We start from the raw sequence: 15,593 nt of genomic DNA on the forward strand, positions 1-15,593 counted from the left end.
ATGCATTTTCAGGGTTCAAAATATACAAAAAATGACTCTAATGTACATGTACACACACATTTTGGCCAATTTTTGTATATTTTGAAGCAAGTGTATGCAAGATGTAGCCTGTTATTGCAGTATGGAGAATGCTCTGCCCAACACCGCACAGTAGCTTACCACTGAGATTGCCAGTGCAAAGATGCACAAAACAGTACTCTTATGTAATTGTGAAGCACCGAGGCCTTTGCGCCTGCGAAATGAGCGAGCAGGTGGAGAAGCAAACATGCGCAGTAAGAGCCTCGTCAGCAGCATCAGGACCAAAGCACCCCCAGGAACCTGCGATGCAAGAAAATGGTGCATGTAAACACGCCGAGGGAGATTATCTCTTTTTGCTTGATTGCATTTACTCCTGATAAACCTAACGAGTAAGGTAATTTAATACGCAAAGGCTAAAGAAGAAGCGCGGAGACATACGCGGCAGAGATGCGACGGCAATAACAAGACTTCATGACATTGGTTTTGTCTCATGACGACGCTTTAAAAGCTGCTGCTGCGCTGCCAGACGCTGATTAAAAAACGGTTTCCTCTAATGTCATCCCATATGACGGGCTTTCTTGTGTAAATGGTCGCTGGTTTCTAGTGGGATGCACATCAGTGTTTTGCCGTACTCGCTCTCCGTCGTAATGGCAGCTCTGTACCAGGGCACGGACGCGTCCTCTCCGGATAAATTTATGGCCTTGAAAGACGTGAGAGAGGTGAAGGAGGAAACTACGCTGGACGAGAAGCTCTTCTTGTTGGCTTGTGAGAAAGGTTTGTTGTTGTTGTTGTTTGGCTTTCTTTTTTTTCCCCAGCAAAATGCATTCCCCTATTTTATTTCCAGTTATGTCAATAACATATGTCCAAACTGTTGTCTGTAGTTGTCCTACTGTATTGAAGAATATGGAAAAGATCATGCCATTGGTGGAATTAGGAGAATCAGATGCCCCAGATACTAGCTGTAATTGTTTGTCACTTTTGTAGCATATTCCTGATGCATGCTGTCAAATGTCAATAGGCCTGTATGTAATCTATATGCATCATGACTTGTAGACTGATAGATTTTCAGCAGAGTCATTATAGCAAGCCAGCAGCACAGTCATACCACATTTTTTCCAGTGAATACCTCGCACAGCTGCCTACATGTACTCTGGAAATTTGCCCACAGGGTTAAGATATATTTAGTTGAACCTCTGCTCTTCTCAAAGTTTTTCTGCCTGCTTCCCTGAATTTTGACAAGGCTTTGAAAAGTAGAGCTAACAAACTGAAGGGAAACTTTAGGCGATACTCCAGATATAAACAAAATATAAGTGTACAATAGGAAAGAGACCCTGGCATTCTTATCCAGCCCAGTGGGAAGAGAATATTTCATTGAGAAGTTGAGAACATTGAACAGGGAGAAGTAAGTTTAGGTGCAGAGGCCACCGTGACCATATAAAGTCTCCCTAAACATGGCTCAGCAACAGGAATTGTCCTTTGAGGGAGATGTTATTGTTATACGTGGCTGAGATTTAGAGGATTGCTGGAGTGGAGAGTGTGTGTCTCATGACTGTGTCTGTGTCTGTGTGACTCCGTCCACATATAATACTTCATTGTTTTTATTGGCCTGCCTCTGCAAGAATTTTAGCAGAAGTTCCAGTTGCGTTCACAATCTGTTGCTTAACAGCTGAGTTTGTCCATGCCGTGGTTCTCAGGTGACTACTACATGGTGAAGAAGCTGCTGGAGGAGAAGCGACATGGTGAGCTCAACATCAACTGTGTGGACGTGCTGGGCAGAGACGCCATCACCATCTCCATCGAGAACGAGAACCTGGACATCCTCCAGCTTCTCCTGGAGCATGGCTGCCAGGTAGGAAACTCAGAACTAATACACAAAGACATGGCTATTTCAGTGTTTTCACTGTTGTTTCAGTTTCCTGGTGCTGTGTGCGTAGATGCAATACTTTTTTGCATGTAATCTGCTGTCTGATAGGTTCTAAAATGATGTGTTTGTTTCTTTGTAGGCGACAGATGCCTTGTTGGTGGCCATAGACTCTGAGGTGGTGGGAGCTGTGGACATCCTCCTCAACCACCGGCCTAGGAGATCCTCCAAGCCCTCTATCGCTGTTAGTCTCCTTTCTTTATTGCTTATGAGCCTTTGAGTTTAAACAAAGACACTGTAAATGCAAAATTGAAGAGACTAATTTCACTAAAATATAGGCTAAGTAGTTTTCTCACTGTGTATAATTCAGATTTGAAAAAAGGATAGTAGAGGTGTGCTCATCCAACCTATATTTAGGCCAGGTGCTGGATAAGAGTCCAACACGACAAAGACCTTAAGGTCGAAAGGTTGCATTGCATTACATAAAGTATTAAGAAAGGAGCTCTAATCCAGTGTGCAGATAATCCTTTTTTTGAACCACTTATAATGCAGATTTGACCTTAAAAATAAATCTTTGAATGATGTCAGCGTCAGTCTTTATCAGTATATTTCCCTCCGTGTCAGAAACTGATGCAGCGGATTCAGAACCCGGAGTATTCTACCACCATGGACGTGGCTCCGGTCATCCTGGCCGCCCACAGGAACAACTACGAGATCCTGACCATGCTGCTGAAACAGGACATCTCTCTGCCCCGGCCCCATGCCGTGGGCTGCGAGTGCACGCTCTGCAACGCCAAGAACAAGAAGGACAGCCTACGCCACTCCAGGTACAGACCGCTCCAGAGAACGAGAATTCAGAGACATCAGGACAAAGCATTTGTAATTTTGTTCGGCTCTCCACAGAGGGCTGCCATAAAGCTCCCATTGACCTAAATGAAAAAAATAGCATTGCTCTGAATCTTCTTTTGAATGGCCTACATCGCTTTCCTCTTCAAAAAGGTGCTTGTGTTATTTCATGTGACAATCATTTTTGGTCCTTGCTCTGGTATCTAGGAGCTCAAAAACAACTATGAATCACTTGGACTGTCAAGTGAAGTGTGTAGGAAAGGTTCGTTTGAGACACTGTGGCGCATCGTTTTGATGATAGCATCAGTTATGAATGTCAGCTTGGTGTCACCCAACTGTCTGAACAGAAATGATTTAGTATCTTGCACATGCCCTTTTTGTGGATGCTCTTAACCAAAGTGATTTACAGTATTACAAGTGCATGCTCTGTTAGCATGGGTGGCTCCAGTGGGACTCCTAATCCTGGCAGTGTTGGTTGGTTAGTAGTCGAGCTGATAGAGAACCACTGCTTGGTTTACCAGTAACTATTGCATGTTCATTTTTCCATATAGTCAGTGGATTTAGACTGAAATCAAATCAGATATGAGGGAAAGCAGCAAATATAGTAGAGTTTCCTCCACGAAGCAGTGATTCTTTCTGATAAGATCTTGGACTGACAGATGAGGTTTTGCTGATCTCCTCCACTGGGCATTTTTATTCACTCTGCAGGGCAGTGTAGCTTCCCACGCACTAAGCTAAATGAATCAGCCTGGCTTGCAAAGGGCCTGGAGCTTTTAAGCAGGAACAAACAGGAGAGCTAGTGGGCTGAATGCTTACAGATTGCTAGCATTTTTGTGAAACATTTGTTTGTTTCTCTTTCCCCGTTTTCCTTTTTCTTGTCTTGCACACCTCTATCTTTTCCATCATTTTATAACCTCCTCTGTCCTTTTTGCCTTACATCACCTTTCATTCCCCCCTCGTCTTTTCACCACCCATTCCCCCTCTACATCCCCCTTCATCTTTTTGGGTCAGGTTCCGCCTGGACATCTACCGCTGCCTGGCCAGCCCCTCCCTGATCATGCTGACTGAGGAAGATCCCATACTCAGGGCCTTTGAGCTGAGCGCAGACCTCAAGGAGCTCAGCCTGGTTGAGGTGGAGTTCAGGTGCGATGGCTATCAGCTGCTGCGTGTCTATCCTGTCATAGCACGTCTATCTCATCTCTCTGCGTACGAACACTCAGGCATACACACACAGAAGCTTGTCACATGCACACAAACATATGTACGTACACGCACGCACACACTTGCATCGTAAAAATCGAATCCTCGATAGTATGGAGCAGATAAGAATCCTAATCTTTCCTGTGCAAAACAAATGCTCTGATTGTGTCTAATTTCCTTGCTCCAGGAATGACTATGAGGAGCTGGCTCAGCAGTGTAAGATGTTTGCCAAGGACTTGCTGGCCCAGGCTCGAAACTCCAGAGAACTAGAAGTCATTCTCAACCACACTTCCAGCGAGGATCACGTCGACAAGAGGGGCCTACTGGAGGAGCGCATGAACCTCAGTCGACTGAAACTGGCCATCAAGTACAACCAAAAAGAGGTTAGAGAGGCTGCGGATACCATATTAATGGTTATTTGGCAGGATCCAGAGCATCAGCCAGTTTGGAACTAGCAGGCTAAGCAGCGATATGGATGGGTTGTGCAGCTTGTTCAGGCAATTATTTATTTTAACCCATATCCTAAAATGTATTACTTCATGTCTTGATTGGATAAATATCCACAGATTACTGGATAGAAAATGATAATTTTGTCTTTTATCCTTTATTCACTGTAATTCAAGCAATATGTTGGACGTCACGTCTGCTCCAGCACGTCCTTGTCTTTGGAAATATGAGTTTGGCAGGATAAAGTACTTCCTCCAGGCAATAGCAGTCAAAGATAAAGTAGGGCCGGATGTTTGAAGCTGTGGGGCGATTTACAACTGGGATGGCTCAGTGTGAAGTGTTTGCGTCATATATCACACTGAGGCTAGTAGCATGCCATTGTTTACTGACTGGAGGAATAAGGCTAATAAGGCTGCTTTCAGGGCTGCAAATCAGAATGATAACCACTTACTCCTGAGTCCTGTTTACTTCTGGCTACTTGCATGTGTTTATGGTAGATTTTATTGCAGAGGAGACATGATAGTTGCACTTGAGTCAACTATTGAGAGTGAGTCTAATATATGACACACTAAAACTCATGCTTAGTAATAGCTTCTTAGAGAAGTAGAAATGTTACTAAATGGCTTTGTTTTGCTTTTTGTATTCCACAGCACTAAAAATCACTGTACTGCTGACATACCCTTTTTTATTGTGTATTCATTAACATCATAAATTGAATAGTATGTATTAGTAGGAAACATGTACACTTTCAAAAATTGAGGATGTCAGAGGTTTCTTAGGCATTTTATTAAGTGCAAAAAGTGCAGAGTGCAGTGTCAAGAGACCATACAATGAAAGAACTCAAACCAGGAACTATATACATAAATCATATATTAAGGTCACAGGGTCAATGCCATATGGTTAATATTTAATATATTTTATTTTATTTAATATTTAACAAAGGACTCCCGCACACTGTCTACTTCACTTGCAATTAGAAAAGATTTATTGGGAACAACGTTTCGGTACACAGACCTTCATCAGGTTATTTTTAAAAAAATAACCTGATGATAAATCTTTTCTAATTGCAAGTGAAGTAGACAGTGTGTGGGAGTCATTTGTTCTGCTACAGTCGGCCCATGGTCTTCTCCTACGCACCTGTCGATCTACAGGTGTGCAAAAGTTCTGCTCCTTGATAGTCACATGATTGGAAATAGCACTCCCACAGATCAAAGTAAGCACTCATACAGGTCGGCTTCTACTGATTTTACTCATTCTAAATTCAACAAACAAAAAACTCAACATGAATTTGTAAATTCAACTTGTAATTTATATCTCGTTCACGTTCTCATTGTTGTCCTGTCCCAATGCCCCCTCCTCTCCCTTCTCCACAGTTTGTGGCCCAGTCGAACTGCCAGCAGTTCCTCAACACAGTGTGGTTCGGAGAGACGGCCAGCTACCGCCGTAAACACACATGCTTAAAGATGGCCACCGTGCTGAGTGTGGCGATGCTTTGGCCGCTGCTGTCGGTCTGCTACCTGCTGGTGCCGCGCTCCCGCGTGGGCCAGATCATCCACACGCCCTTCGTCAAGTTCATCATCCACAGCGCCTCCTACTTCACCTTCCTGCTGCTGCTCAACCTCTACTCGCTGGTCTACAATGAGGGCAAGAAAAACACCATGGGCCCCGCGCTGGAGATGATCGACTACCTGCTCATCCTCTGGATCATAGGTCAGCTTTTCACCTCACCTCAGCTCAGCTTTTGCGTAGTAAAGACAATACCGATGTATGTATGCTGCGTGTGATAGAATACCATGTATGTTCTTCCCATGGTATATATTGTAGTGCCAGAGAGTCTGATTTCTGTAATTGAATCATTATCCATCTATCTCCTAATCACACCGTGGAACTAAAAATAAAATAAGAGCACCACAGACTAGAATTTAATAGAATAATAATGCATTGCATATCAGAGTGAGAATGAGAGATTCCTGTTATTGTCTGGCCAGAGTCCAGTATCCTGTATCCATAATCCTATCAGGCAGAACATGACAAACAGCTGTTTTCATACCATAGGACTGAAAGCCTGGCTTGACTGGATTGCATCTGTCAGTGTTGCTTCTAATTGAACTCTATAGAAAGGAACCATAGCCTCTCCATGCTTCCCTCTGGCCCATCTGTGTACTGTTATCGGTGGATTCAACGCACACAAACACACATACGTATGAACATATATGCAAACATACATCCACATCCACACTCACACACAAACACACAGACATGAGCCCTATCTATTCGGATGAGGCTGGATAGTGACAGTGAGGAATGGACTGGCCGGGTCTCTTGGGTACGGCCTCTCTGCCTTCCACTTCTGCCAAGAAACCATTAGCATGATCATTCAATCGCCTTAATGGCCCTGCCTTCTCAGCGGAGATATTTGTCTCCCAGTTGCAGCATCCTCCTCTTTTCCACCAGACACAAAGCATCGCAGCCACGGCCCGTTGGTCCAGGTTTCATTGCTTGCATCACCGGTTGATAAATCATCCCAATAACTGTACCTGACAGGTAATGAAAGGATGTAGGTACAGTTCACTTCTATTATTCATTGTTATGAAGATACTTGTGGGGTAATTTGCAATTTATTCTGTATATTGCAGTAGTGAGCTCAGTAGCTGAGTCATTAGATGGAAATGTAATGGGTTTTTCCACACACCAAGAAAGCCCACTAGAGGGGGAAAGATTCCTTAAGCAGCGCGAAACTGAAACATCAAAGAGCTCGATCGATTCTGGCAAACTTCACCAGCTTTTCTTCAAAAGTCTGTCTCATTCCAAGACAGCTTCATTGCGCGCCGTAATGCAGTAGTGCAGATTTCATGCTCCGAGGTCCCTGCAGCATCAACAAAGCACCCGAGATAAGTTCAATAACAAGTATAAGATTGCTAATGATCAGCCCGCTTTCCTCCCTCTTTGTAAGATCTCAGAAGACCTCGGGCAAATGTTGTCTGGATGTGAACGGGAGTTGCTTCTGCTTTGAGAGTGTGAAGCCTCTAGATGTGTGTCTACAGACAGCACTCACAAGTCAAACAGCAGCATTTCATCCTTTTAGTTTCCATTGTTCTGTCTTTCTCCCACGCTCCATCTCTCTTTGCCGCCCCCCCCCCCCCCCACCCCACCCCACCCCACCCCACCCCCCTTGTCTTTCTCCTGTTCTCTCCATTCTGCTATTCCCCAGAGCCAGATGCCTCACATTAATGGAGAAATCAGATGCTGTGTATGTGTGTGTGTGTGTGTGTGTGTGTGTGTGTGTGTGTGTGTGTGTGTGTGCTGGGGTGTATGCATGTGTGTGTGTGTGTGTGTGTGTGTGTCAGTCAGTCTGTGTCTCAATGCACCTCTCTGCGTCTCTGATTACTGTATTGTTACTCGCATCCAGTGTTTCCATAGTAAAAACCCATGCTTCTAATAACCAGAATCCAAATGAATGGAACTTATTCAGAGACCGACATAATTCTCATGTGAAACTAGGGGTCAAATGAGACTTTTAAGAACAGAGACCATATCTGATAGCATTTCTGCCCCAAAGCCTGTCAATCCTCTGCTTGCCATCAGTTTAAACCATGGAAGACCAATAGCAGACCAACCAGGTCCAATCCAAGGTCAAGACTGCTCCGTTGTTCCTGGGCGTCAAGCTTTCACACTTAATTTTATTACCACTATATTTAGAATTGATAAAATTCTGTCTGGAAACCCACACACAGATACCCATCTTTAAACTCTACACACCTCTAAATCCCACAGCTCACACAGATTCAGCATATTAATCCTTCCATTTCTGTGTCTCGTACTGACGCGTTTTCCCTTGGGTCTCTCTGTGGGATGACTTACTGCAACACTGTTGAATCTGGAAGAGACTGTAAAATGTTAGGAATGACGCCATCCGGGGTTTAGAGAAATGCCTCTTCTGATGGTGTGTGTGTATGTGTGTGTGTGTGTGTGTGTGTGTGGTGATGTTAAATCCCTGCTCTCCCAGGGATGGTGTGGTCGGACGTGAAGCGCCTGTGGTACGAGGGGCTGGAGGACTTTCTGGAAGAGTCTAGAAACCAGCTGAGCTTCGTCATGAACTCCCTTTACCTCGCCACCTTTGCCCTCAAGATAGTGGCACACAGCAAGGTATCTACACACCATACACACTTAGGAGATAGATTATGGAAAGAATATTGTACAAGAATAAAAAATGCAAAGAAATGTAGGATCTCAAACCAAAAAATGCTAAAATGTGAAATGCAAAGAAATCACATTTGCATCCAAACTCACAGTCTTTGCAAAACAAATTAACAAATAAATAACTACTTGTGTGTTTCTACTGCAGGTTTGATAAACTGAAAGTTTGCAAACTGATCAAGTAAAACATTGGATTCGAAAAGTACATTTTCAAAACACTATATATCAATTTAGTAGGGAAACAAATCAATCAATATCTCATACATAGAAGAAGCAGTCTGTAATTGTTATTTACCTTTTTATCTAATATTTAAAAAATGATATACTTTGTTTTTATCATTTCAAAAGAGTAGGTGTCACTTTTTTGATGTCTTAGTTTGTCTTACTCCTCATTTGTACTCTGTCTAAAAAGAGTATCCAGAACTATTTCAACAACATTTAATAATCCTCTTTTGCCACTTGATCATTGTATTGGATGGTATTTGGAAAATACTGTGAACTGTTTTAGCTCTGTCAAGTGGATGTGTCTATGAATGTGTTTGTTTGTCCTGTAGTTCAAGAATGTGGAGGACACGGAGAGGAAGAACTGGGACGCCTTCCATCCCATCCTGGTGGCTGAGGGGCTGTTCGCCTTCGCCAACGTTCTCAGTTACCTGCGACTCTTCTTCATGTATACCACCAGCTCCATACTGGGGCCACTACAGGTAGGACAGCGCCAGGGAGGGACACACACACTGAAGTGGCTGCGATTCTGTAGCTCAGTGGTTAAAGCACAGCACTAACATTGGCAGAGTTCGGGGTTTGGTCCACCTAGGCCCCAAATACAAGATAAGATGATTGACTTTAATGATTCCCGTGGGGAAATTAGGTCATATATGCACTCATGGTACCGTAAGGCACTTTGGATGAAAGCATCCAGCAAATGGCTAATGTTATGCTTAAAAGACTTCTTCCTTGGCTGTCATTCACACACACACACACACACACACACACACCCATACACACACACACTACCCACTCTCTCTCTCTCTCGCTTAGTAAATTGTGAACACTCAAGGACAAACATACACAAAACATTACACCAGATGTGCTAAGCAGTGTCATCACCATCATCATAAGCATAAGCACAGTGAACTGAGGCACTTAGATGAATGTGCTCTGCTGCGGTAGCATGCTCCTAATCAACCGAACACGACGTCATAACGCTTAGCAGCTCAGCCATCATATTCATCACCGTACCGCAATCATCGTTTCATCACCAAAATGAATGGGAGCCTTCAGTTTACACAAAGTTGATTTCTGGAGGTATCTTCAGCTTAGAGACTGCTTATTTAAAGCTGGAGAAGCTGACTGACTATACGCCCACAACACACTGTCGCCGCTTCCCAGACTGATTTCTATTGCAAACTGCCACAAACAGCAAGCCTGATCTATGGCTATCTTACCAGCAAATTTAGTGATGGCTGCAGAGGAATAAAGTTGGTTTGCATGTGCGTGTGTATGGGAACATTCTTGTCTATATTTTTTATAATCCTGTATCCCTTATTAAATTTAATTGACATCTTGTTTAATACACAACTTAACTACATGCATGCCATTGTACTATCCAGTCTATCCCCTGTCTCATGGGCTAATGAGACAATCTGGCTGTAACCAATTTATATGGAGGTTTGTTGATTTTTGTCATCTATGATTTTTCCTCAGGAAACAATAAGCAGAAATTAAAAAAGCAAATGGGAGCCGTTTGAATAGTGAAGATAAAGTAAGACCATGTAGGCCATGCCAGAGCCTAAAGCCCCATAGCTGCTCTCTCTGTCTGTCTGTCAATCAGTCTCTCTCTCAAGTCAACAGTCTTGAGAGAGAAAGTGTTTAGTGTGCGAGCATGTGTCTGTGTGTGTTTATGTCTCTCAGTCTGCCATTGTTTTTCCGTCTCCCTCTGTCCTCCAGGCTTGGCCAAAAGTCTGGTTTGAATATTCTACTCGGATTCCTCGGCAATCTCAGTGCCATAGGTGTCCCTTTTTATCGCATCAGGAAAACGAGCCCGTCGTTATGTACAGCCTGTCCAGCTGGCAGAGGGAGATCTTAACGCTTGCCAGCTATCCGACGGCTGCCATTTGGCTGGCAGTCCTTACACTTTCATATTTCCTCTGTTTGGAGTATGTGACTTTTATTACATAAAGCAGTCTTCAGGTATGCGGTGAGGTCACTCCACTCCGAGGGATGCCTTCCTGTCATTATGGTGAAGAGCTGTTTGCGGTCGGATTATTAAACAGCGTGACTATCCTGTAGGTTGTTAGCGAATGTTTTTTAGTTACCTTCTTACGCCCCCGCCCCACACACACACACACCCTCTCCCTCTCTCTTTCTCTCTCTTTCTGTCTCCCCCTCTCTCTCCCCTCACTCGCTCACTCTGTGACATCACTGTCTGGCTTGGCCGGATGGAAAAATTATTAGCTTTGGAAATAGATGTGGCTGTGTACTCGTGGCCACACTCACACTCACATGGCAGACACACCTCCGTACTAATGCACACGCGCCCACACACATTTCCACACTCTTGTGATATGTGAGCATGCAGTGCACTTGCACTCATACACGTCCATGCACCCGCATGCACAAACACACACACACACACAGACAGTGAGTCAGTATGTGGGTTGCAGTAATGAACGCTTCTCTGATTATTCCATCCTTCCTGGAGAAGCCAACTCACTCTTCTATTGGTTAGTACCCCCTGCTGAGGTTGGAAAGAGTGACTGAAAGTGTGTGTGAGTGTGTGTGTGTGGCTATTATCACCAGTGTGTACAGAATGAGCTCACTTATGGCCCAGACCTAACCTCACTGACACAGGGGTAATGTACCATAGCCAGTGGCACACTGGGATGCATGTGTGTGTGTGTGTACGTACGCGCATTTGTGGTACCATCACTCCCCAACTGCATCAGCCCCCCCCCCTCCAGTCAGGGTTAAGAGCTCCTGACCCACTACATTCCTGCTCTGTTTGTACAGTAACTAAGTGGCTACCTGTCAGGCTGGGCAAGCAGGGAACACCCTCAGCTCCTAAATCAGACATCTCTGAAGCGGCAGAGGAATACACTGGGGGGATTTAGACATGACAAGAGAATGAATCACGCTAATAGACTAGCCTCTCTCCCCAAACAAGCTGGCATGGGTTTCAGCGCAAACACCCCAGTCGCCATTCACCTTGAGGAGCAGGGAGCGTGGTCATCCCTCACACTGGACACTGTGTGCGTGTGTGTGTGTGTGTGTGTGTGTGTCTGTGTGTGTCTGTGTGGCGGGGGGGGTATGTTGCAGGGGTGGGTATGTGTGAGTTTGTGTGTGTGTGTGTTCTGACCTTGGTTTGAGCATCTCTAGGTCTTAGTAAACAGATAAGCCACTCTGGTCTATTAATAGTGGGATGGCTGCTGAACCAAGAACACTTTCTCTGTCTTCTTGCCTTCTCTCTGGCTTCCTCCATGTTTGTCTGTCTTTCCTCAGGTAGGGTGGGAACGCTCCAATGACCAGAATAGGTTGTTTTTTCCACTTAACCAGTGATTACTGCTAAACAAGAACATGAGGGAAGAAAACATTTTGAGCACATTCATTTGCTTACAGTGGAGAGTCACAGTATACTCCTAGCTAAAGTTTTACTGAGCTCATTTAAAATATACTAAGTTACTGAGTTACTTTAAAAAACGGACATTGATTCATACTGTAGGCTATGATCTTTCCCATGCAATGTAAAAAGGACAGACTGTTTTAGTCTATGTTGAGTGTCCTAAAATACACTGAAATTCATGTCTTTATTCAACCTGTGACAAAAAAAACAGCTAATTAACTAAGCTGCTATCAAAATTTTACATAATGTCAGGTTAGATAACTTAACATTTCCTCCTCATGCTTGCACAGGTTTTATGCAGATGTAATTTACAATTATCCAGTTTCTGGTGCAATGCTTATGGAGAATCTACAAAATGTAATGGAGGCAAGTGAAAATGTAGTGAGGTAGAACAAAACTTAGCCTAAGTCAAAATAAAACTACTGACTTCAAAACAGACTTCAAAAAGCTACTCACACAAAGAAGCTACTTAACAAGAGTAGATGTAGTTGTTACTTCCACCCTTGTACAGAATCGAATATTCAGATGGATGACTCACAGGCAGATGTGATTTGCCTCCTAAAAATAACAATCTGAGAGCTTGATGTACTGGGCAGAGATAAACGCACTAGCTATCCCCTGAGTTTATTTCCCCCTGCGCAATTTGTTTGTTCCATCCAAACTTCCTGGCTCTTTAAAGAGGATTGCTGGTAGAAAACTATTAAAACTATTCAGAATATGCCTAAATTATATTTTCCCCAGAAGCTTTCTTAGGATGAAAGAACTCCACATCAATACGGACCTAGTTGATTAGAGCGGAGCAGCGCAGGTTTCATGAGCCCTTATTGATCTCTCCCCAGATCTCTATGGGCCAGATGCTGCAGGAGTTTGGGAAGTTTTTGGGCCTCTTCCTGCTGGTGTTATTCTCCTTCACTATCGGACTCACCCAGCTCTATGGCAAGGACAAGAAAGACCCAGACAAGAATCCACCCAAGGACTGCGAGGGCATCTTCTGCCAGCAACAGAGCAATGACGCATTCCACACGTATGGGCCAACCTCAGTCTATCATTTTGGACAGCGATGACGATGATGAATGTTCAGAGTGCATGTTGAGAGATGTCAGAGAATATATATATATATATATTTATATAGTATATACACATATATGTATATATATATATATGTACTGGACTGTATAAACACAGCTGTTACTGCGTCCTGACAGTTCTTCTGATTTATGATCTATCTGTGAAATTACTTGTCAGACATGCAGCCCAAATGGCCACTGACAGCTGCCAACTTCTTCCCTCTTACAGGTTTATGGGGACCTGCTATGCCCTGTTCTGGTACATCTTCTCCCTGGCACACATCGCACTGTTTGTCACCCGCATCAGCTACACAGAGGACCTGCGCTCATTTGTGGGTGCCATGATCGTAGGCACCTACAACATTGTGGTGGTTATCGTCCTGACCAAGCTGCTGGTGGCTATGCTCCATAAAAGCTTCAGACAAATTGCTGTAAGTGTTAACGACTTAAGTGGCGCAGAATACAGTTAATTATTTTGGTGTTCTGAATGCAGTCAAGGGTAATTTGAGTCCAATTTGGTATTGAAAGTGCTTTCATTTACTGTCAGATTTGCTTTTCTGAGTTCAACATGAAATGTTATACAGATGTTATACCATTGTTTCTTTTGACTCTGATCTGCACATTTCCTGCTTCTTTTGAACAACCGTTTGATTTTGATTATGCTAAGTAAAACAACTCATTGTCCAAAACGTCTGTCCCCTCAAGGACGGTTTCACAAGAATACAATGTTTTTTTGCATTCATAAAATTCCTCTATAAAGGGTGTACAATGTGAGTAAGTTCATTATCACATTCCTGTATTCCAAATCACAGCATTTCTCAATGTTCCTGTTGCCTCTTGGTATTCTGCAGAATCACGAGGATAAGGAGTGGAAGTTTGCTCGGGCCAAACTGTGGCTGAGCTACTTTGATGACAAGTGTACTATGCCACCACCGTTCAATATCCTCCCCTCTCCAAAGACTGTCTGCTACTTGGTGACCAGCATGAGCAAATGGATCTGTTCACACACCTCAACCGGCAAGGTGAAGAGACAGAACAGCCTCAAGGTGAGAGAGAGAGATTCAGTTTAATATCAGAACCTAAAGCTGCACTAGGCAAGGTTTTTATAAGAAATACACCCGTCTTATCAGCCTAAATCACAAAGTGGGGCTGCAATAGAAGAGCATCCCATCCCTACTAATTGAGATGCTGTAGATTTGCCCAAATTAAATCCTGGTGTTGGATATGGACAGTTCTCCACCCCTAAGAAGTGATGAATCATAAGAGCAAAGTACAAACTGTCTCCTAAACAGCAGTGAGGCAGCGCTCCGTCCAGATAAAGTTGGACTCAGCAACATTGGATCTTTTGCCTTTCTCCTCCCTTTGGCATCCTTTGTTATAAAATCACAGACAGACCGGGTTTTTAAACATGAGCACACTGTGTGCAGTTTACTGATTGTGTTACTTGATTTCTGGGTATTAAATGTATTTGTAATGTATAAATTAAATTGTTTTGCCCTAATCTTAAACAAACAGGCATCTGTGCTTTGTCCAGTGCGCAGTACCTTGCTATGGATCTGAACCCTTTCCTTGTCCTTCTCCATCCAGGAGTGGAAGAACCTGAAGCAGAAGCGTGATGAGAACTATCAGAAGATCATGTGTTGTCTGGTCCACCGCTACCTGACCTCCACGCGGCAGAAGATGCAGAGCACAGACCAGGCCACGGTGGAGAACCTCAACGACCTGCGCCAGGACCTCTCCAAGTTTCGCAATGAGATGCGGGACCTGCTGGGGTTCCGGACCTCCAAGTACGCCATGTTCTACCCGAGGAGCTAAAAGACTCAGCCTTCCCTCCCTCTTTCCCCCCTCCCGTTGACAAAACCTCTGCTTCTCATTTATCTGGGATAACGTTCGACCCGAGCATGTTTAAAAAACTTTGCTCTCTGAGTCACAGAGGCGACTTTTAAACCTGGAACTAGGAAAATATATATTCTGCACCAAAGCCTCCAGCCTCAGGCCCCCTAAGTATTATTCAGCTATTCAACTTGTTTTGTAAAAAATGTAATTCTTTTCAACAAAAAGACTAATAAAGATTTATGAAGAATTTGGCCTCCTGTGGCTATTGCCTTGATGCAAGAAAGAGCTGATTTTGCTGAATACTAAATGCTGCATTGGAGATTTGCAGTTATTTGTATATTTCTCTCCCTGGAAATTGATGTTTTTCCACATGGGTCTGAAAAACAAAACCCAACCAACTGTTTAAGCCCAGTGGTCCAGTCCATGTGAGAGTCACATTACACACACCTGACCCATTCTCATGCTTAATAGAGCATAACTGGCCTGACTATGCTCAATAGGC

At 43.7% G+C, this 15,593-nt stretch overlaps 1 protein-coding gene across 1 annotated transcript; it reads left to right on the forward strand.

The window, feature by feature from the left end:
* Nucleotides 1-626: 626 nt before the first annotated feature.
* trpc1 (transient receptor potential cation channel, subfamily C, member 1) lies at nt 627-15,150 on the forward strand. Its single transcript, XM_071516930.1, has 13 exons — nt 627-792; nt 1,713-1,867; nt 2,022-2,123; nt 2,504-2,706; nt 3,737-3,868; nt 4,113-4,308; nt 5,746-6,082; nt 8,379-8,518; nt 9,124-9,273; nt 13,028-13,212; nt 13,485-13,686; nt 14,107-14,301; nt 14,843-15,150. Exons 1-13 carry the CDS (start codon nt 627-629, stop codon nt 15,068-15,070), a joined length of 2,391 nt encoding a protein of 796 aa, XP_071373031.1. The 3' UTR covers nt 15,071-15,150.
* The last annotated feature ends 443 nt before the right edge of the window (nt 15,151-15,593 follow it).

This window comes from Centroberyx affinis, unplaced genomic scaffold (assembly GCF_046629955.1).
Source record: "Centroberyx affinis isolate AG114_WGS23_722 - 3 ecotype Tasmania unplaced genomic scaffold, CSIRO-AGI_Caff_v1 ptg000436l_1, whole genome shotgun sequence".
Classification (NCBI taxonomy): Eukaryota; Metazoa; Chordata; class Actinopteri; order Beryciformes; family Berycidae; genus Centroberyx; species Centroberyx affinis.

Excerpts from the sequence above, each read along its gene's own strand:
- trpc1 (XM_071516930.1), top strand. The coding sequence starts at position 627 with ATGCACATCAGTGTTTTGCCGTACTCGCTCTCCGTCGTAATGGCAGCT. Across the intron at positions 1,868-2,021 it reads TCCTGGAGCATGGCTGCCAG|GCGACAGATGCCTTGTTGGT; the intron begins GTAGGAAACTCA and ends GTTTCTTTGTAG. Across the intron at positions 9,274-13,027 it reads CCATACTGGGGCCACTACAG|ATCTCTATGGGCCAGATGCT; the intron begins GTAGGACAGCGC and ends ATCTCTCCCCAG.